The 21,695-nt window shown below is 36.9% G+C and overlaps 1 protein-coding gene across 2 annotated transcripts; it reads right to left on the bottom strand.

Annotated features, from left to right (window-relative positions):
• Positions 1–206: 206 nt before the first annotated feature.
• Positions 207–21,100, bottom strand: ap4b1 (adaptor related protein complex 4 subunit beta 1). 2 transcript variants are annotated; one of them, XM_051659791.1, is made up of 11 exons: positions 20,962–21,100; positions 20,430–20,560; positions 16,249–16,473; positions 15,747–15,877; positions 15,229–15,376; positions 12,240–12,736; positions 10,166–10,249; positions 9,783–9,886; positions 7,991–8,198; positions 7,053–7,325; positions 208–1,370 (listed from the first exon to the last, which is right to left on the bottom strand). In XM_051659791.1, the coding sequence occupies exons 2-11, from the start codon at positions 20,540–20,542 to the stop codon at positions 940–942; spliced, it is 2,214 nt and encodes a 737-aa protein (XP_051515751.1). In that variant the 5' UTR covers positions 20,543–20,560; positions 20,962–21,100; the 3' UTR covers positions 208–939. The 2 variants fall into 2 exon arrangements, with proteins under 2 accessions (XP_051515752.1, XP_051515751.1); XM_051659792.1 differs by lacking the exons at positions 20,430–20,560; positions 20,962–21,100 and having other exon boundaries at positions 207–1,370; positions 16,241–16,364.
• Between the last annotated feature and the right edge of the window lie 595 nt (positions 21,101–21,695).

Genomic DNA, 21,695 nt, shown 5'->3' with positions numbered 1-21,695 from the left:
TGCCTTTTTTCGTTTTGAAAATTAAAATGGTAAAATTGTATGAAATACCCCATCAGACAAAAAAACAAAACAAAATGTTGATAAAACGTCTTTAAGTGTTAATAAATTGCTTTGTGCCATATCTCAAGCTAACTTGTATGTCCAAAAATGTTTTTACTGAACTTTTGTTTTTAATTATTTTATTTATTTATTTATTTATTCGGAAAACAATAACACAGCTTGTAATAACACACTGTTGTTTAACAATATTATTTACTTTTTATTTGCTAATGAGGTACACAACACTCCTGTTATATAGAATGAGTATCTTATTAATAATAATAATAAAAAGTATTAATACATTAATAATAACAAACTAAAACATACATATAATACATGTAATTATAGTACATACTGTGACACTTTTTCAGCAGCAGGATGAAAAATAAAATGATATACTTCAAACAGAGCTCGAGTGGAAAACTAGTTAATTGGCTTTTCAAGTGCTAGATGAGAACACAACACATTTGCAAAGGTTAACTTATCTGTGCATAGTTCACCAGATTACCGAACACAATTGTGCTGTTCTGCATGGCAGCCTATGTGAAGTATTGAATGCTGAACTTGTATTAGAGGAAGCTGATGCTGTAAAGTGCTGCTAAATGAAGTCTTTTAGATTTTAATTTCTGTAGTCAAAGAATTATCAAGCTTTTTGTGTCACCCAGCACTGAGCAAGAGGACTGATACAAACAGTGATGCATCCCAGTGTTGTTATAAGCAATATCAGGCACTTTAAATGAGTGGACCACATTTAATTGTTTTACAATACTATTTTATTGGAGAGTCATTTGCACTATTAGACATGTTTCATTTTAATCACAGCACAATAGGCCATTTTTCTCAGAATGGGAATGCTTTAGAGAAAAACAGAATTTTGAGGTCCTAATTTTGAGAGTTGTATCATAAAGTGTCAGCATTAAGAGTCTGCAGTATGCTCTTGAGTATTGACACAAATCCTCTAATGGCATGTTGGTTTGCAGGCTGCTGTTTGACAGATACCACCAAGCTTCCTTCACTGTCTGGGACTTCTGGGTCCCCCTGCAAAAGTTCAGCGAGGATTAGGGTACCGTTGCCCCTTGTGTAAAGGTAAGTCTTCCAAGGCTGGATATCTCCCGGAGTGAAGGCTAGGGTCTGGATTTTCATCATCTGTAAAGCAGCTTGTAAAGTATCTGGAGTAGTTCTGGGCCGAGGGAAACCAAGAGTCTGTCTGTCAAGGACATCCAGTTCCAGCCACATTCTCTCAAAAGTCTCATGGGATAGAGAAGGTCCTAGAGACAGACTCAGTTCCTCTTGAGAGCCATTTGGGCTAGATATGTTTCTGTCTGTACTTCCTGTTAATCAGAGAAATACAGATAACAGTAAGGGGAAAAAAAGGGAAAAACAATCAATTCATGCAATTGTTGATGTGAACAATTTATGTGATTGATCAAAACTACAATAGAAGCAAAAATTGCGAGCAAGGATGTGCAAATGACCATAAAGTGCAACAAAAGGGTTCTAGAAGTAAGATTCTCTGTAGAGGACAGGGGCGCATTAACACCAAGGCTTACATACAGTTGTGCTCAATAGTTTGCATACCCTGGCAGAAATTGTGAAATTTTGGCATTGATTTTGAAAATATGACTCCTTGAAACAACCACACCGTCTTTTTCCAGAGCAGCCTGTATTTCTCCTGAGGTTACCTGTAGGTTTTCCTTGTATCCTGAACAATTCCTCTGGCAGTTGTGGCTGAAATCTTTCTTGGTCTACCTGACCTTGGCATCAAGAGATCCCCGAATTTTCCAGTTCTTAATAAGTGATTGAACAGTACTGACTGGCATTTTCAAGGCTTTGAATATCTTTTTATATCCTTTTCCATCTTTATAAAGTTCCATTACCTTGTTACGCAGGTCTTTTGACAGTTCTTTTCTGCTCCCCATTGCTCAGTATCTAGCCTGCTCAGTGCATCCATGTGAGAGCAAACAAACTCACTGACTACACAGACACTAATTGCAATTTAAAAAGCCACAGGTGTGGGAAATTAACCTTTAATTGCCATTTAAACCTGTGTGTGTCACCTTGTGTGTCTGTAACAAGGTCAAACATTCAAAAGGTATGTAAACTTTTGATCAGGGCCATTTGGGTGATTTCTGTAACCATTATGATTTAAAAAGGAGCCAAACAACTATGTGATAATAAATGGCTTCATATGATCACTATCCTTAAATAAAAGACAGGTTTTTTTGCATGATCAGTCATATTTTCAAAATCAATGCCAAAATTTCACAATTTCTGCCAGGGTATGCAAACTTTTGAGCACAACTGTAGGCTGAAGCCCAGAGGCCCACAACTCACATGGGACCCAGCTCGCGCCACCTGCCACCATATTTTCCCCTATCCAAGTTTGAGGGAGGGGCGTGTCTAAACGCTTTCACCAGTGTTGACACAGAGACGGTGCGCACCCGTGAAATGTGTCCGTGTAGCGCAAGTTCAACGCACAGCAGTTCCTCCAACCCCCCCCCAACAACTGTAAGGGGACTGCCTATGGGCCCAGAGGTGCCTTAAATCACCCCTGATAGACAAATTGATTTCTAACATTAACGTGAAAACTTTTCAAGTCCGACCTTGCATGATACCCGAAGTCTTTAAGCGATGATATACTGTGCATTTATAAAGTATTCAGACCCCTTAATTTTTTTCACATTTTGTTGCAGCTTTATGCTAAAATGCTTTAAAATTATTTATTTTTTTCCACATCAATCTACACTCCATACCCCATAATGACAGAAAAAAAACAGATTTTTGATAACTTTGCAAATTTATTAAAAAGAAAAAACTGAAATATCAAACTGACATAAGTATTCAGACCCTTAACTCAGTACTTAGTTGAAGCACCTTTGGCAGCAATTACAGCCTTTTGGGTATGATGCGACAAGATTTGCACACCTGGATTTGGGGATTTTCTGCCATTCTTCTCTGTAGATCCTCTCAAGCTCTGTCAGGTTGGATGGGGAACGTCAGTGGACAGCCATTTTCAGATCTCTCCAGAGACGTTCAATTTGGTTCAAGTCCAGGCTCTGGCTGGGCCACTCAAGGACATTCACAGAGTTGTCCCTAAGCCACTCTTGCATTGTCTTGGCTGTGTGCTTAAGGTCATTGTCCTGTTGGAAGGTGAACCTTCGGCCCAGTCTGAGGTCCATAGCGCTCTGGACCAGGTTTTCATTAAGCATGTATTTTGCTGCGTTCAGCTTTCCTTCAACCCTGACCAGTCCCCCAGTCCCTACCGCTGAAAAACACCCCCACAGCATGATGCTACCACCACCATGCTTCACTGTTGGGATAGTATTGCGCAGGTGATGAGCGGTGCCAGGTTTCCTCCAGACATGATGCTTGGGAATGAGGCCAAACAGTTCAATCTTCATTTCATCAGACCAGAGAATCTTGTTTCTCACAGTCTGAGAGTCATTTATGTGCTTTCATGTGTCTTGCACTGAGGAGAGGCTTCCATCTGGCCACTCTGCCATAAAGCCCAGATCGGTGGAGTGTTGCAGTGATGGTTGACCTTCTGCAAGTTTCTCCGATCTCCACACATGATCTCTGGAACTCAACCAGAGTGACCATCGGGTTCTTGGTCACCTCTCTTACCAAGGCCCATCTTCCCCGATTGCACAGTTTGACCGGGCGGCCAGCTCTAGGAAGAGTCCTGGTTGTTCCAAACTTCTTCCATTTAAGAATTATGGAGGCCACTGTGCTCTTGGGAATCTTTAATGCAGCTGAAGTTTTTTTTGTAGCATTCCCCAGATCTGTGCCTCGACACAATCCTGCCTCTGAGTTCTGCAGGCAGTTCCTTTGACCTCATGACTTGGTTTTTGCTCTGATATGCATATTCAGCTGTGAGACCTTATATAGACAGGTGTGTGCCTTTCCAATCAATTGAATTTTCCACAGGTGGACACTAATCAAAGTGTAGAAACATCTCAAAGATGATCCAGAGAAATGGGATGCACCTGAACTAAATTTCAAGTGTCAGAGCAAAGGGTCTGAATACTTATGTCAATGTGATATTTAAATTTTTTTCTTTTTAATAAATTTGTGAAGTTATCAAAAATCCGGTTTTGCTTTGTCATTATGGGGTATGGAGTGTAGATTGATTAATAAAATTAAAAAAGAAATATATAAAAAAAAAAAAAATCAATAATTGTAAGCATTTTAGCATAAAGCTGCAACATAACAAAATGTGAAAAAAATGAAGTGGTCTGAATACATTATGAATGCACTTCATGCTTTAGTAAAAGATACAAGTGATTTCAACTTTGTTTTTAAATAAATTGTGTAAAAGGGCGAATTTTCCGCTAAACAATTACACTACCCAAAATCCTGAAGAAAGATCCACCAATCAGATAAGTCACTGTTACCATGGAAACGAAAATTGCAGCAAGAGAGTTAGGGACTTGCATGCGTAATTTACTAATCGAGAAGGCACCCGTTACGCACCAGTTAGTCGACTGTTAAAACACTACTCGAATATCACAAATTGATTTTCCTTTGCACATTTGCCTGCCGTGAGCTACGTTGAATTACGCTGTACTTTCCCTCTGAATCTCTCACCAAATCTCGCAGTTACAATTGAGTTTACTGGGGGGCACTGTGGATATGTGTCGACAAAATGTTGCTTGAGAGGAGCTGTGATGGCTTCATTTGGTGTGTGTGCTTTTAGGCATAGCGAAGTGTGGCAATACTTGAAGTATTTGGATTCTAATTGAATTCTACTCTATTGGTATTCGGTTCATGTTAGAGTCATACATACCAATGGAAAAGGTTTTGCTTTTATGGTGAGGGAAAAAAAAGTGAAGCGGTACAAGAAACTTGTCAGACCAGTATGTGTGCATGTGCGTGAAATCTCAGAATACAGAAAGAGCACATTTGATAAAAAGCTCTTATAATAACTGAATAATAACATGTGAAATGATACAAATGTGATAGCGTTTATGTAGATGCAGAGTTTATATAGGTATGCGCATTACCCTATTGTTGTCAGTATTGGTTCAATGTAAGTTCTGTGTGAGTGCAAATGTTTTATAACCCTAAAAAGGTCAAACATATAAAAGGTACATCTCAAAATTAATGATTTGCTATTTTTCAACACATTAAGGCCCACATAATACATTTCCATGTTTTTTCTAAAATATTACTTTTATTTCCAATTTAACAGCTTTTAAAAATCATGAAAGTAATATGGAAAAGATAGGAGTGTTTTTCACGAAGTCAGCTGCCTTCTCAAAAATGCTGCCTTTTCATTTTTAGATAAACATTATAAGTTGATGTCAGACAACTCTTACACAAAAATTTGACTCACCCACTGCTCCTCTCCCCAGCCTCTTAAATGTTTGTATCCCCGAGGAGACAAAAACCTTTTAAAGATTAATGTCATTTAAAAACAAATATTTGTATTAATGCATATTGTTCATATTTTTTTTTCCCCCAAGATAAAAGCACAGTTTGTTGCAGCCATCTTTCTTTGAAACCGTTCTTGGTAACATTTATGAAAACAAAATTCTTGTTACTTTTAACTTGCATTTAAATTTACGAGTAATCAATTAATCTTTTTTAGGGTAAGAGTACTTGACTACAAAATTACTTGAAAATGCCCATCCATTAAAATAATGTTTTTTTAAGGGATACTTCCTTGGATGCACCTTGGATACTCCCACTAAAAAAGTGGGTGGTTAAGGCCTGTTCACACCAAGTCAGTTTTTTCAGTGTGATTGTTCATTCCGACAAGGTTTTTATCGAGAACAATGAATATTGATGGCGCTTTTCACATCAGGTCCGACAAATCTTCCGCTCACAATCCATGTTCAATCCAACACGTTGGTGGCGCTAATCAACTGGCAAACACCGGCATTGAACATGCAGCTGATAAACACCCCCAAAAATTATATGCTTAAAAATAAATAGTTGCAGTTCATGAACCCTTTGTACTGCAAACGTAAACTTGATCTGTTTTTGAAAGTCTGCTTATGTTTTTTTGTCTTAATGTACAATGTACATTATTTAATATGTAGCCTATATCACTCTGCCTGTTATATTCTCATGGCATTAAAAATAGCAGCGAGTTTCGTCAATTTGTTTGCAATAAGCTCGTAGTAAAATATCCCATAAAAAGACTTGTTACATGCAATATTTTACTGTAGACAAACGAATTGCAGAACCACACTGCTATTTTTATTGCAAGGATAATATAACAAAGTATTGCAATAATTTAAATAAAGAAAAGGTCGTGAGCCAGTGTTTTATTTTATAGCCTATTATTTCATAATATTATAGTATGCATCCTATTTTATACTATAGCCTACTGTTATTCTTAATGTACATTTTTCCATGTGTATTTATATCACAGTACCTTGTGTTATATTATCCAGGCATTAATCCAGGCGTTATATTAAGAGAATATGGTTCGGATGTCCGTTCTTGTAGCAAAATATATGCGCAAATAAATATCCAACAGTGCTCTTTACTCACCTCACTAGCATAAAAACACAGATTATATACTCCTCAGAATGCATCAAAACCATGGACAGAACATAATGAAACAGCTATGCCAAATTAGTTTAATAAATGCTTTAACAGTGTTCAATATATTAATCTCTAACAGCTGAAGGTGCAGAAACAAGACAGGTAAACATTTTTGTAGAACAGTGACAGCACCGCCAACTGTACAGGGGTGAAATAGTTTTATGGACTTGGTGTGAATAGGCACATCAGAGGTTCGTCTCACAAAATCGTCACAGATTTGGTGTCAACAGGCCTTTTCTCAAGGAATTCTATTTTACATTATGTTCTGGAAGTTTGCTGCAACACAGGTTTTTTTTTTTTTAAACTTCTTAATAAAAACATCATCACTCTTACCTGATGTACGGTCCAAATTTAAATAAATAACTGAATAGATTTTTTTAAAAATTAGATAAATAAATATACACATTGATAGACAGATAAATAGAAACGCTCCCCAATCCTTTCCTTCTCTGCTTTACCTGGCAACAGCTCCTCTTCTGTACTGCTAAATGGCTGGTCAGGGGCCGACATTATGACAGTTTGTAGACTTAAATCACGTCCAGTCAGTGGGCCAAGAGTGTTGAAGGCAGAGGCCCACTCACTGATGGGCTCCTGTTGTCGACCAGTAAGGACACTCATAGACGGATCAGATTTGGGTCCTGTCACAACTTTTCTTGTCTCTTCAACTCCATGCTGCAAAAGTCTGTAGTACAGCAGAGCCCGGTCACGCACACACATGTCACTCTCTTCCTCTGGAGGTGAACCCCCCCAAAAAAAATAAAATCAGAAGAGAATTATCAAAGGAGTCAAGACTGTTTCTTAAATTAACCACAGAAATGGTAAACAGTAACTTAAGAAAGATAACTGAAACAGAGAAATGTAGGACAGTGACTATTACTAAACAACTATTTGCATCTAAAGACCATTTGCACAAGCCTTTTTATGCATATCTGTCACCTGCCTGTCTGTCTGTCTAGGACTGGAACAATATGATGGTATATCACCATTATGTTGTTCCAATCCTGTCTGTCTTTCTTCTGTGGAACACACAAGGAGATTTTAGGCAGAATGTTAGGGCCTTACAGGCTCAGTACACATTCACTTTCATTGTTCAGAGATAAAAAAAAACAAAAAAGATAGTGTAAGGTGATTGAGGCTAACATTCTGCCTACTTTTTTGCATAACATTAGGCTATGAATTAGTAGAGGGGGTTTTAAATGTCCAAAACTGTCATGGAAATAATGTCACAATGTGATTTTGGGGTGAAATATTATTTTTCACTGTTAGTACATTTTAACAAATGTAGTTAACTTGTATTAACAAATGCAACCTTATTGTTGTTACACTTATTAGATCAAGAAAAAAAAAAAATGATTACGATGTCAGATCTTTTTTGCTTCAGTCATGTTGTACACACCTATACAGTAATGCAAGAGACGCCCCAGCATGTCTTGAGTCTCAGCAGGACGGCAGAGGAACATCTTCACTGAAGCTGTCAACAGCTCCATCTTCACTGACGAGGACAGTTCAGTCTTTAGCCCATCTATGTATCCCTCCAGCACATAGGGGGCGCTGCTGATGAGTTCACCATGCTCTCCCAGAAGCCATAAAAGAGCTTGTTTTCCCTACGAGAAACAGAGACAGGATATGATGATCTCTGAAAATCAGGTTCTTCAGAGTTCATAATAGTAATTCATTTGGGAACCACACCACGCTGGTCACACTGTCGATTCAAAGAACCGCTCAAAAGAGTCATTTGTTCTGGAACAGTACTACAATGGGAAGCGCTGAATGTTGCGCAAAGTAGATAAAAAAAAAAAACGGCTCATAAGTGTAATTCGTTCAGACATCAGCCTTCATTGGATGCGTTGTGTGTTTTGCACTGTAAACATTGCAGTCATTCATTTGGGGACCACACCACACTGGTCGCAGTGTAGATTCAAAAGAACTAGCCCATAAGAATCATTCATTCAAGAATCAGTCTACACTGGACACACTGTCTTGTTTCACGATGTACAGTACTGTGACAGTATACAGTACTCTGCAAAAGTCTTAGGCACATAAGATGTTTCACAAAAGCATTTGTCTAAAGATGGTTATTTATATCTTCAGCTTTAGTGTGTCAATAGGAAATATAAATGTTAGACTCCCAAACATTACTTTTGCAAATAGAAAAGATCAGAATAGAAGAACAGGGAGCCCTGCAACAGATGTCATGGCCCCCACAAAGCCCCCCACTGAACATTGTGTCAGTCTGAGTTTACATGAAGAGACAGAAGCAATTGAGACAGCCTAAACAGATAGAAGAACTGTGGTGAATTCTCCAAGAAACTTGGAACATCCTATCTGCCAACAACCAAGAAAAACTGTGTCCAGGTGTACTTAGGAGAATTGGTGCTGTTTTAAAGGCAAAGGTGGTCACACCGAATATTGATTTAGCTTTTTTATGTTTACTGGACTTTGTATGACATTAAGTGATAAATGAAAACTATTTATGTCATTATTTTTGAAGACATCCTCACTATCCAACATTTTCACAAGTGCCTAAAACTACTGAACAGTACTGTAGATTTAAAAGAACCGACTGATAGGAGTCATTTGTTCAGGAATGTGGCTACACTGGACACACTGTTTTGTTTCATGATGTAGATTCAAAAGAACCGGCTTATAAAAGTCATTAATTCAGCAATCTGATTAAAACTGGCCGTGCAATGTGTTTCATGCTGTAGATTTAGTAGTGGGGCAGCGCTGCCATTGATTAGCGCAGCAGGAAACACTGTCAGAGTATTTTAGTACTGTGTCCCATCTGCATCGGCATGATGCAAGTTCAAGAACCATAAATGGAACCGAATAAGAAGAGGTTCTCAGTTCCCAATACAACTGGCCAGTCAAGTTCTTCCACAACAGACTCAGAAAATCATTCTAGAATGTGCAGAGCTTCAATTTAGGCAAAAGGTTGCTACTCTGAAGAATCTAAAATCTGAGGAAGTTTTTGATTTGTTGATCACTTCATAATTCCAGACTTCTGATGACTTTAGTGTCATTCCAAAGTGTGGAAAATAGTCATAATAAAGAAGAGCAGATGTGTCAAAAAAAAAACACTATATATTTTTTCTTTATATATATATATATATATTTCAAGCCCATTCCTGCAGTAAATGGTTGTTTTTACTGTAGTCAAAAATTCAACAGCAGGTGAATCATCTCACCTCACTATCTTGAGGAGAGTCAACACAGGCCTCCACAGTTTGACACACAGAGGCTGTACTCTGAGGGCAGAACCATACCAAATCCCTGAACGTCTGTATGACAGCTAAACAAAGAGGAAGCAGAAAGTGATAGATTAGAGGAACGCAGAGAGGAACTGGCAAATCCTGTAATCTGAAAACGGCTATTAGCAAAAAAGCTTTTATCTGTGCAAGAGGGCAAACAATGTTAGCCACAATCTCACCTATGTACATAACAGTAGTGCCTTTAGGAAAAAATCTCATAAAGTAAATACTATTTTGTTCATTCATTAACTAGAAGACATTTATTGTGATTCTTAACAACCCTCAAGTACGCACAGGTATGGCTTTGCGTTCTATATTACCTGATGTTATGTGCTCTTGTTTCAACGCGAGCAGTCCCGTCAGGATATCCAGACATTTCTCACTGTATGTCCGTGCTATACGGCCTTGAAAAAGAGCATAATTTTACTTCAATTGTACATTAAGCAGTAAAAAAAAAAAAAAAAAGTTCTATCCCATATCCTTGTTTTCTTTTGTGTAAAATTAAATATGGCGTCAATTCTTTTTAAGGTCAGTAGACTTTTCCAACTAACAGCATACCATTTTTTGTCCCATTACTTTTTTAAAGCAACAAAATAGTACTCAACAATTAGGACAAAAAAAAATCGAATTGCAATTATTTTGAAAAATATTGCGATTTGAACTGCTACATGATTATTAACATTTATATACTGTATATATATATATTGTCAGTGTTTCCTTTTGACCAAAATGAAGTCATGGGCAAACATGCTCATGTCACACATGAGATGCTGTTCAAGAAAGGTTGTTCACACTTGAGACTTCTTAAAAAGAACCAGACTAAATTAATGAAAAATACAGTGAAACACAGAGAGAGACTTCACCTTCACATTGTTTTTATTCGCTGGGTACCTGTTTTTGTCCATTTATTAAGTTAAGAATTTTTCTTACAAAAAATATATATTTTTTAATATTAACAAAAACAACAACAATGATAACTGCGCCACTAGCACCACCAAACGGAACTGCAAAAATAAACAATGTTTTCAAAACTGTTTTCTGAATAAGACATATCTGTTGTGGTTGAGTTGACAATGGCCTTTTAATGCAGAGAAAAGCATTACAAATCCACTCTTCTGTCCTGAAAAAAAATCGATGTTAGATTTGGAAAGTAACTTTTGGCGGCCAAGCATATTTGGAATTACACAAATGTGCAATTAGTGAATCCAGAGTGCAGTAAAGATAACGCTGTCAGTTCATTAGTCTCACGTGTGCTTTGAGTATGTGTAACAGAGAGCAGTGCTGCACATACAGTAAAGCAGTGCGTGCAGACTATTCATTTATTTAATTAAATCACAGCACTTACGGTTTGATAATTGCACTGCATCATATTGCAATTTTGATTTTATTCCGATTAATTGTTCAGCCCTACAACAAAGGCACAAATGCCATGTTCTTTAGATGAAATACTATCTAACATAAAAACTAATATTTTTCTTTAATTTATGGCAAATTTACGTTTATCAATAACCCAATATTTGGTTCCAAACTAGTCAGCTCCTATTGAATGATTATTTAGGCTTGATATGCAACCCTGTTGCATAATTTTTATATTATTAATTTTTTCATTGTAAAAATTCCAGCTATTTAATTTTTTAATTTAATGTGTATGACTGAAGAAAATAATTCAATCATACAAATCAGTCTTACAAAAAAGGTCTACAATTTTGGTAATAGGATTGCAAAAAAATGCAAGCCTCATATAAAAAAAAGAAAAGAAAACAGCAAAATAATATTTAGTCGGAACTAATGAGGTAGAAAAACATTAGGAAGGTTAAACACACCTTTAACCCTCTTGGGAAAAAAAAAAAAAAAGACTCCTATTTTGTACCCTATTCAAGTGCCTATAACGGTCAATGTAACATTAGCAACCAAAATTGAGTTTAAAGATCTCCTAAAGACTCCATGAAATGGAGTAGCAGTTTTCTGCCCTGTGTTGATGTATTTCCAATTGAAACCCTAAGCTCATTCCTTTTCTTTTAAGTGGCCAATAGGCTTCAGTACCGTCACAGCCATGAACCTTGCTAAATGGTTGCAAGTGGAGTTAGAAGAAGGGACATTCCCCTTATAGTGAGCTTTTGATTGGACAAAAATCTAAATTTTTTGTTTTCCTGATTTTTCAAGATGAGTCATTTGTATTTTTGTCCTTTTTCCTGGAAGAAAAAAACTGTACATTTGAAATGTGTATAAGTTTTAAAAGTTATTTTTGTCAACATTTAGGTGTACACTAGCATTTAGATTGCTTCAAAGCTAACAGACCAGAACTAAAAGCTACAAAACTCATGAGGACTTTAAACTTTGAACATATTTTAAGCTGCAAAGTTTAATCATTGCTAAAACTGTGAGATGTGTTACCTATAGCGGCAATTGCTGCCTGGGCAAGCTCAGGAGACACATCAGTGCAGTAACTCCTCAGTTCTTCCAAAACCAAAGCCACGTTTTCATCATTAACCAGCTCCACCAGGATTGCCATCTTACAGAATTTAATGTAACTCGGTTCAGAGTAACCGCAAAAGAAGCGTTTGTAGTGCGTGCCAAAAAGACCGGGCTGACTTCGCATGACCTGCTGTACGTGACATAGCCCGGCAAACCGAAGTTCGCGTGATGCAGCACCACATGTGGCCAGCAGGGGGGCGCTGGTGCGCAGGAGGGCGTCTGCCTGCACAGCAGGGTGGGCGGCGGCTAAATGAAGGAAGAGGCGGAGCGTAGCAACTGCGACATGAGCCTGTGCGCTTTGGAGAAAACCGTCCAGTATGCTAAGGATATCGAACAACTCGTCATCACTACGAGGACGGTAGCGTAGTAAGAAGGTCAGGACTTCGCTCTGAGCCCAGCTGTCCAAGTCCTTCATTCTGATAATGAAATTAAACAAACAAACACAAAAAAACATGTAGCTTAGTCAAATACCTTCCTAGCACAGTTAATGATTTAAATGTGCAATTAATGTGCCACTAGCATCAACAAATGGAATTGAAAACTTGAGAATGTCAAACAGATAGTCCTAACCCAAACTCATGCCATTGGTTGAGACAATGTTGCTGTGTCAGGCTAGTTGGGATGCTCAAACAAACAGAGCAATTTTGATATTGCACAGAGACACAGTGTTTATGCTTTTTGACAGAATCAACCTACAAATGAATTACTTATTTTTATATCTGCATATTAATTTTGGGATAGGATTAAGTATTTAAAACTGAAAATATTACACACATCACAATACTATCTTCAATCCACATTATCTTCAATAATGAGTTACTGTTGAAGGTAGTGGTCTCCTAAAACAGGTTAGCCAATGGCCTATACAGTATATGGGTGTTTCCTCAATTTCTGGCAATTTCATGTCCTAGTGGCTCATTTGATTAAAACTGAATTCAGTTTTCTTTCTTTTTGTTGTATGATAGTCATTAAAGAAATATTCCGGGTTCAGTACAAGTTAAGCTCGATGGACAGCATTTGTGGCATAATGTTGATTACCAAAAATTAATTTAGACTCGCCCATCCTTTACTTTAAAAAAAAAAAAAAAAGCTAAAATTGATGTTCCAGTGAGGCACTTACAATGGAAGTCAATGGGGCCAATATTTGGAGGCTTTAAAAGCAGAAATTATTATCTTATAATATTATAAAAGCACTTGCATTAATTCTTTGGTTACAACTCATGTATTATTTGAGCTGTAAAGTTGTTTAAATCAGGGTTCGTACAGATGCTTCAAAATTTAATTCATGGACTTTCACATTTTTATTTGCTTTCAAGAACTATGCTTTGAATTATTTGTATCTCATATCATTAAAGGTTAGGTTATAAAATGATACCTTTTTAATTTTTTGCTATTTGAAAGCTTTTTCATGGCTAAAAATGTCAAGGGACACGTTTGTCAACATATTTTGATACTGATCCAAATGTTGTCAGAAATAACCTGTTTTGTGAGACACAAAGCTGTCTTTACACCGGGGGGCGCTACACGGCTCACAAAACTGAATCCTCCATTGATCTGCATTCAAATCATTCAAAACCTTTTACATCTCATCTAATTTGTTTCACTCTGGAGAGTAATTTTTCATTAAAACTGATAGTTGCAAGGATTCATACTTGTTAAAACCGCCACAGCAGTATCTATAAAATATATGTTTAAAATCCTCCAGTAACACTTGACTGTGATTGGCCTATTCTCAACAGCGCTGCCAAAAGTAACAGGTGCCACGTGACAGCGCCGTCTATGCGCTGCCTGTTTCATCAGTGGTCTGTCGTTGTGTTTTTCCGAAAATAAGATTTAAGCAACGTATTTTACGATTTTCTGTAATTCAAGAACTTTCTAAGCACCTCTTGGTAAAAATGGCTATTTTCAAGGGTTTTCCAGGACTTAAATTTGAAAAAGCCAAATTCAAGTACTTCAAGCACCTTGTACGTAACCTGTTAAATCATATTTTTGCAGTCATTTTAGGGTTTGTTTACATTACATCATCATGGCAACGAAGTTGTAAAGTTGGCTATAACTTAATACAGAAAAGTTTATAAAGCAAATTTATCATCCTAAAATCACATTAACACGCATATTGTTAACATCTTGTGGCTATACTTTTGAAATAGTGAGTATTTTAAGGTTTACAAATTGGCCCCCATTCAATTCTGTTTTAAGTGCAAACCAGATTTTTGCTTTTATTAAAGAAAAGAATGGACGGGTCGAAATTAATCTATGTGGTAATCAACATTATACAACAAATACTGTCGATTGAGCTTAACTTGTATTGAACCCGGAATATTGCCATACCAGGCCATAATTAATTTTTGGTACTTTTTAAATGCCTTTTATGAACAGATTTAATTGTTTTAGCTTTGTCTTAGACTCTGACTTTCAATATGAAACACAAGTTTTAAAACTATGATAACCTAAACAAACAGTGAAATAAACATAAAATATTTCAATATGTATTGTATGAAAATGATTTAATGTATATACATTTTTCAGAAATTATGTCCCACAGTCGAGGCGTCATTTCCACTACAACAAAATAATTGTGTCCCTAATAATGTTTTTTTTTTTTATTTATTTTTTTAAGTTAGTGCACTTGTTAACCAAGTCAGCAAAAGTGTCAGTGATGAGCATGCCTGAGTTGAAATATGAGACAAGTGATGTTTGAAGAAAACAAAGAGAAATCAAGGTAAATAAAACCTTTGAACAGTATATTTCTATTGGCTGTCATTTCCAATCAAGCTGCAGTTTTGTAAAATTATGCAAAAAGTGTGAAAATATTATTTCAAAAGATCTAATTCTGTGTTCCACAGAAGAAAAAGTCGGCTTTCGAGCAACCACAATTCAGAGCCTACAACGGCAAAAACTGACACACCTATTGAGAAGGTGATGAGTGATGGGTTTGTTAATAACCACACCGCCCTCATCTTTGAGAATTTCCTCCAGGGCACGCAGGCAATTCACCACAACCACAGGGTCCGGGTCCCTCAGAAGAGCATACAGCTCATTCACTAGATTGGCATCTACAAAGCACACATCAAATACATTAATTGACAAGAATCCATTTGACCAACAGTTTTCATCCCAAGAGAAGGACACATATACTGCATAATGCAGATGCTCTACAATAGTACAGTAAGGTTATTTAAAGCCACTAGACTGTGTACAAATGGCACATTCCAGAAAGACAGGAAAATCCTGTGTACAAATTAAACTAAGATAATGTGAGTTGCTGCGCTGGCCAAAAATGCGGGCCACCAAGAGAACATTGTGAACAGGTTGTTCAAGAAAACACTTCATTGTTTACTGCATTGCCATTGGCAACTTCCCATGCAATGATGAAAGTTAGTTTGAATTGGTACCTATTTATCCATTTAGATTTAATGACTCTACCTATCTCTGTGTTGGGCTGTAGACTGTGCATTTTGGCACAACCAAGCACAGCCACTCTTCTTACATAACTGGCCTTATCACGCAGACCGGCAACAATAGGCTGCTCTATGTACTCTGTTATTCCAGGCATCCTGAAAAACAAGCAAATACAAAGAAGTGGATCCATTAGCACATCCAGACATCTTAAAATGTACTTAAACAGTATATACCACAGTTAATGGATGCTGATATACCGCATTAACATGCAAGTCAAATTATGTGCGGTCAAAGGTGTTTGTATATAGGCCATTTTACAAAGGAACTCGGCTCTTCCAATCAGATATTAGAGCTGGAACTACCAGTTCATAATAATGATTTCACCTTTAGACCACATTACATGTTCTGTTAGCAAATAGTAGCATTGTTGTAGGACTTTCCTGGTTAGAAAATTATTTTGTTATTCTCACTGAAGGCAATGGTAAGGGTTTTCCGCATAGAAATAACTGACACCTGACCTACAAACCTGAAGTTGCACATGTTCCTCAGGGCCAACCCTCGAACCATGGGGTTTGGATCAGCGCAGTCTTTACGGAGAGTGTTGATGGCCAGCAGTGCCAGGTCAGGCTTGTCGCTGGCATAAGTGCACATGTACAGATACACCAGCTTCTTCTGAACAATATCAACAGTGGCACTGGCTTTCACCATGTCCATAAATAAAGCCGAGACATCCAGACCCTGTGTCATATACCTACAAAAACAAACAAAATACCTGAACAAAATCTCTTAATGATTCAACTTTTAATTAACCATAATTATAACTGATCTCCATTTGCGTTGCAAATTCTTTTGTTAAAGGGATAGTTCACCCAAAAATGAAAATTCTCTCATCATTTACTCACCCTCATGCCATCCCAGATGTGTATGACTTTTTTCTTCTGCTAAACAAAGATTTTTAGAAGAATATTTAAGCTCTGTAGATCCATACAATGCAAGTGAATGGTGACCAGAACTTTGAAGCTCCAAAAAGCACAAAGACAGAATAAAATTAATCAATAAGACCATGCGATCCAATATGTTTTGAATGAGAACAGGCCAAAATGTAACTCCATTTTCACTATAAATCATAACATTAGCAGTTTCCTTGGCGATCATGATTTCAATCTCGATTACACATTACTATAGCGCCATCTAGTGCCCTGTGCATGCGTCAAGCTCTAGGAAGTGTAATCGAGCTTGAAATCTATGGGATCAAAATCCCATCAAAAGTATTGCTGTCACGGATCCAAAAATAATAAGCGTGAATCAAAACAACGCAGGTTTGAGATCTCCCCAGAGTGGCTTGATGATATTAAGATCAGGAGACTGTGATGGCCACTCCAGAACCTTCACCTTTTTCTGCTGTAACCACTGGAGGGTCAACTTGGCCTTGTGCTTAGGGTCATTGTCGTGCTGGAAAGTCCAAGAGCATCCCATGTGCAGCTTTCATGCAGAAGAATGCAAATTGTCTGACAGTATTTTCTGATAACATACTGCATTCATCTTGCCATCAATTTTCACAAGATTCCCCATGCCTTTAGAGCTCACACACCCCCAAAACATCAGTGAGCCACCACCATGCTTCACAGTGGGGATGGCATTCTTTTCACTATAGGCCTTGTTGACCCCTTTCCAAACATAGCGCTTATGGTTGTGACCATAAAGCTCTATTTTGGTCTCGTCACTCCAAATTACAGTGTGCCAGAAGCTGTGAGGCATGTCAAGGTGTTGTCGGGCATATTGTAACCGGGCTTTTTTGTGGCATTGGCGCAGTAAAGTCTTCTTTCTGGCAACTCGACCATGCAGCTCATTTTTGTTCAAGTATCGTCGTATTGTGCGCCTTGAAACAACCACACTGTCTTTTTCCAGAGCAGCCTGTATTTCTCCTGAGGTTACCTGTGGGTTTTTCTTTGTATCCCGAACAATTCTTCTGGCAGTTGTGGCTGAAATCTTTCTTGGTCTACCTGACCTTGGCTTGGTATCAAGACATCCCTGAATTTTCCACTTCTTAATAAGTGATTGAACAGCACTGACTGGCATTTTCAAGGCTTTAGATATCTTTTTATATCCTTTTCCATCTTTATAAAGTTCCATTAATTTGTTACACAGGTCTTTTGACAGTTCTTTTCTGCTCCCCATGGCTCAGTATCAAGCCTGCTCAGTGCATCCACGTGAGAGATAACAAACTCATTGACTATTTATACATAGGCATTAATTGCAATTTAAAAAGCCACAAGTGTGGGAAATTACCCTTTAATTGCCATTTAAACCTGTGTGTGTCACCTTGTGTGTCTGTAACAAGGCCACACATTCAAGGGCGTGTAAACTTTTGATCAGGGCCATTTGGGTGATTTCTGTTATCATTATGATTTAAAAAGGAGCCAAACAACTCTGTGATAATAAATGGCTTCATATAATCACTATCCTTAAATAAAAGACAGTTTTTTTTTTTTTTTTGCATGATCAGTCATATTTTCAAAATCAATGCCAAAATTTCACAATTTCTGCCAGGGTATGCAAAGGTTTGAGCACAACTGTAGATTCACTGCTTGTGTCTGTTTTGAGTATTTTCTGCCAGCTCTAGGAAACAATGTGTTGTCCGAGCAGGCCATTATCATAGTCCGTTAAAACATGTATCGAGTCTTTATTTTAGGCATTATTTAAGACTTCCTTGTTTGTAGGTTATTGGCTGCATATCTAAAATAAAAAAATAGAAAACAAGGCTGGGTTAGTGTGGATGTTTGATGCATGTTTTTACTAGCTTTATCAATGTAGTTGCAAGTTCAGAACCCAACTTGATCCGCTTTTCCATGTTGCTGAATGTGCCGTTATGTACTGATCCTACGTTGGCATCATTGGCGTGGCTACATGTAGTTTATTTTTCCACGATACTGCAGCGAAATCAGAAACAAGTGACCAAGCGTCCACATGTCAATAAATAATGCAATAAAGTTGGCTTGACGTTGGACATTCTTGATTCACAAATAGTTGCAAATTTAGGGACCATCTCTAATGATACAGCATCGGAGCATACAAATCCAAAACATTTACCAACATTTCCATAACACAGAGTATACAACTTCAGTAACATTTGAAGCAAATGATTTACAGGCATACAACCAATTCCAAAGTGTGCATGTAGGTGTCAGCATTAATGCACACCTTTTAGATTTTTTATATAATAAAAAATATATATAAAAAAAATTCCAGTTATATGTAAGCATTTCTATATTCGTCAGTATTGTAATAGGCCTTGGTGTTGGGATCTGGATTTTATTTAATGGAAAAGCGGATCAAGTTGGGTTCTGAACTCGCAACAACATTGGTACAGCTAGTAAAAACATGCATCAAACATCCACACCACACATGTATTTTTAGATATGCAGCCAATATCCTACAAACAAGGAAGTCTTAAATAATGCCTAAACTAAAACTCTGCTAACTAAATTCAGCTGACTCAATACATGTGTTAGACTATGATAACAGCCTACTTGGATAACACATTGTTTCCTAGAGCTGGCAGAAAATACTCAAAACAGACACAAGCAGCATATCTATCAACTATAAATAATATGATATTGAGCAGCAGCCGTCAGAGTTGCATTGGAGTGACGTCACCTCCCCTCTTCGAATGATTGGCTAGAGGAGGAGCTGTCGATCAAGAACTAGTGGACCAATAGGGACGCAAAACGGCCCCTGATTTACATGAAACTCTACTCACAAGTTTTGGAAAATCAAGCGCAGAACTTGGAAACAAAAGCAAAGAAAAATACAGCGTAAGCGTACAAAAAAACAGTAATATAACCAAGGAAAACAAGATTTTGTTTGCAATTCTGATGACTTTGCTTTAATTTTTTATTTATTTTTATTTTTTTTGCAGCATATTTTAAATGTGTTTATATATTTTTGATTCATGCTTGTTATTTTTTGATCTGCGCTAATTATTTTGATCTGCGCTTTTTATTTATTTTTGCGTGTATCCTTTTTTGATTCACGCTTATTATTTTTGGATCCGTGACTGCAATACTTTTGACAGGATTTTGACCCCATAGAAATTATGATCGCCAAGGAGACTGCTAATTGTCTAATTTATAGAGAAAAAGGAGTTACATTTTGGTTCGTTCTCACCCAAAACAGATTATATAGCTTCAGAAGATATGCATGTAACCACTGGAGTCATTTGGATTGCTTTTATGCTGTATTTATGTGCTTTTTGGAGCTACAAAGGTCTGATCACCATTCACTTGCATTGTATGGACCTACAGAGCGGAGATATTCTTCTAAAACTCTTCATTTGTTCAGCAGATGAAAGAAAGTCATACATGTCTGGAATGGCATGAGGGTGAGTAAATGATGAGAGAATTTTCATTTTTGGGTGAACTATCCGTTTAAGTGTACTTTTTTTTGTTTTTGTTTTGTCCTTTGTGAGGTACACAGCCGCAAATCCCAATTCACTTTCATTGTATGGAAAAGAGCAGCCAGGACATTCTTCAAAACTTCTCCAATAGTGTTCCACAAAGAAACGAAAAATCGGGTATGGAGCGACAAGATAGAGATAAACTTTAATGTTTGGTTGAAATAACTCTTGCTTTAATATTTAGCCTAATCTTTGTGTCATCCTGCAAAATCATCAGTCAAATCATCAAAAAAGAGGATCAATTTACAGACCTGATGACTTTGGTGATGTAGTTTTTGTATCGCAGGCGGTCTGCTTGGACGTTGGGATTGGACAGAGCTCTCTTCAGCTCCTTCACCGTCTCCTCTGAACCAAAATAAGGCATTGTGGCTTCCTCAAATATCTGTCACCAAAGTAAAAGGACACTGACTGAATAAAATTACTCCTCTCCATTTAATGATCCTGTATAAACATGCTAATGTTGTGAAATTATCTAATAGTATGCTCTTGTCTCATGTCGTCTTCTGGTTTGTATCCTGTTATAATTACAACAATAACCAATCACGGTCAGTCAGACAGTATAATAGATTAAGCCATTTATCCCCACCGAATCCAGCAAAATAACACAATTTCATCTAATGACAATAATAAGATGTGCTTCATATTTTGTCATTCTGCTTGTTGTTTCGACTCTTCTGTCAATTTCTTTATTGTAAATAATGAATTGATCAACTCCCTTTTCAAAACATGGACAAATAAAACAGCTTTTCGCCCATTCAAAGTGCAAACAAAACGGTAACATACCTCCTGTGTCAATTCCTAAACAGTAACAGAACATATAAATATCTACTGAAAGACATTTAAAAGTATTAAAAGAATAATATTAGAAAACATCAGCTGATCAGTGTGTACATGTCAGTAGTGCAGCGTGAAGACAAAAACTTCCGCTCAAAACAAAAAGTCCTACATTTCAAAAGAAAAGTTCTCCAGACGTTCAGCAAAATCTATGAAATCAGTGGATAAGTGAAAGACTTCATTCTGTTTAAGTTTTTAAACACTTTTAAAAAAGACACTAAAAAATTAAAAGTAGCATGTTTTTTTCTAGCAATTTTCTAGCAATTTTTTATATTAATGTTTTTATATGTACAGTACATCATAGTATTCTTAGTTTATTTATTTTTTATTTATTTTTTTAAATCAGGATAATAAACTGAATTAAGAGGATGTGTCTCAGTTATTCATAAAGTCTTAGATTGCATGCCTTTCCCATTTAATTTACCCTGAAAGTGATTTTGCCATTATAACATGATTAAAAATTAATTTAATTAATTCATGCTTGTTTTGCACCCAACCAGTGTTGGGTAAGTTATTTAAAAAAAAATATTAATTGCTAACTACTGATTACATCTTCTACAGTGTAATTAGATTACAGTACTAATTACTCTTTCTGAAAAGCTATTGCATTACTTATCACAAATTACTTAATAAAACCCTGATCAACCTCGACCAGATGAAAAACACAAGGATAGACATGAAAT

This window comes from Myxocyprinus asiaticus, chromosome 28, assembly GCF_019703515.2.
Source record: "Myxocyprinus asiaticus isolate MX2 ecotype Aquarium Trade chromosome 28, UBuf_Myxa_2, whole genome shotgun sequence".
Classification (NCBI taxonomy): Eukaryota; Metazoa; Chordata; class Actinopteri; order Cypriniformes; family Catostomidae; genus Myxocyprinus; species Myxocyprinus asiaticus.
This window is presented reverse-complemented; position numbering and strand designations above follow the sequence as displayed.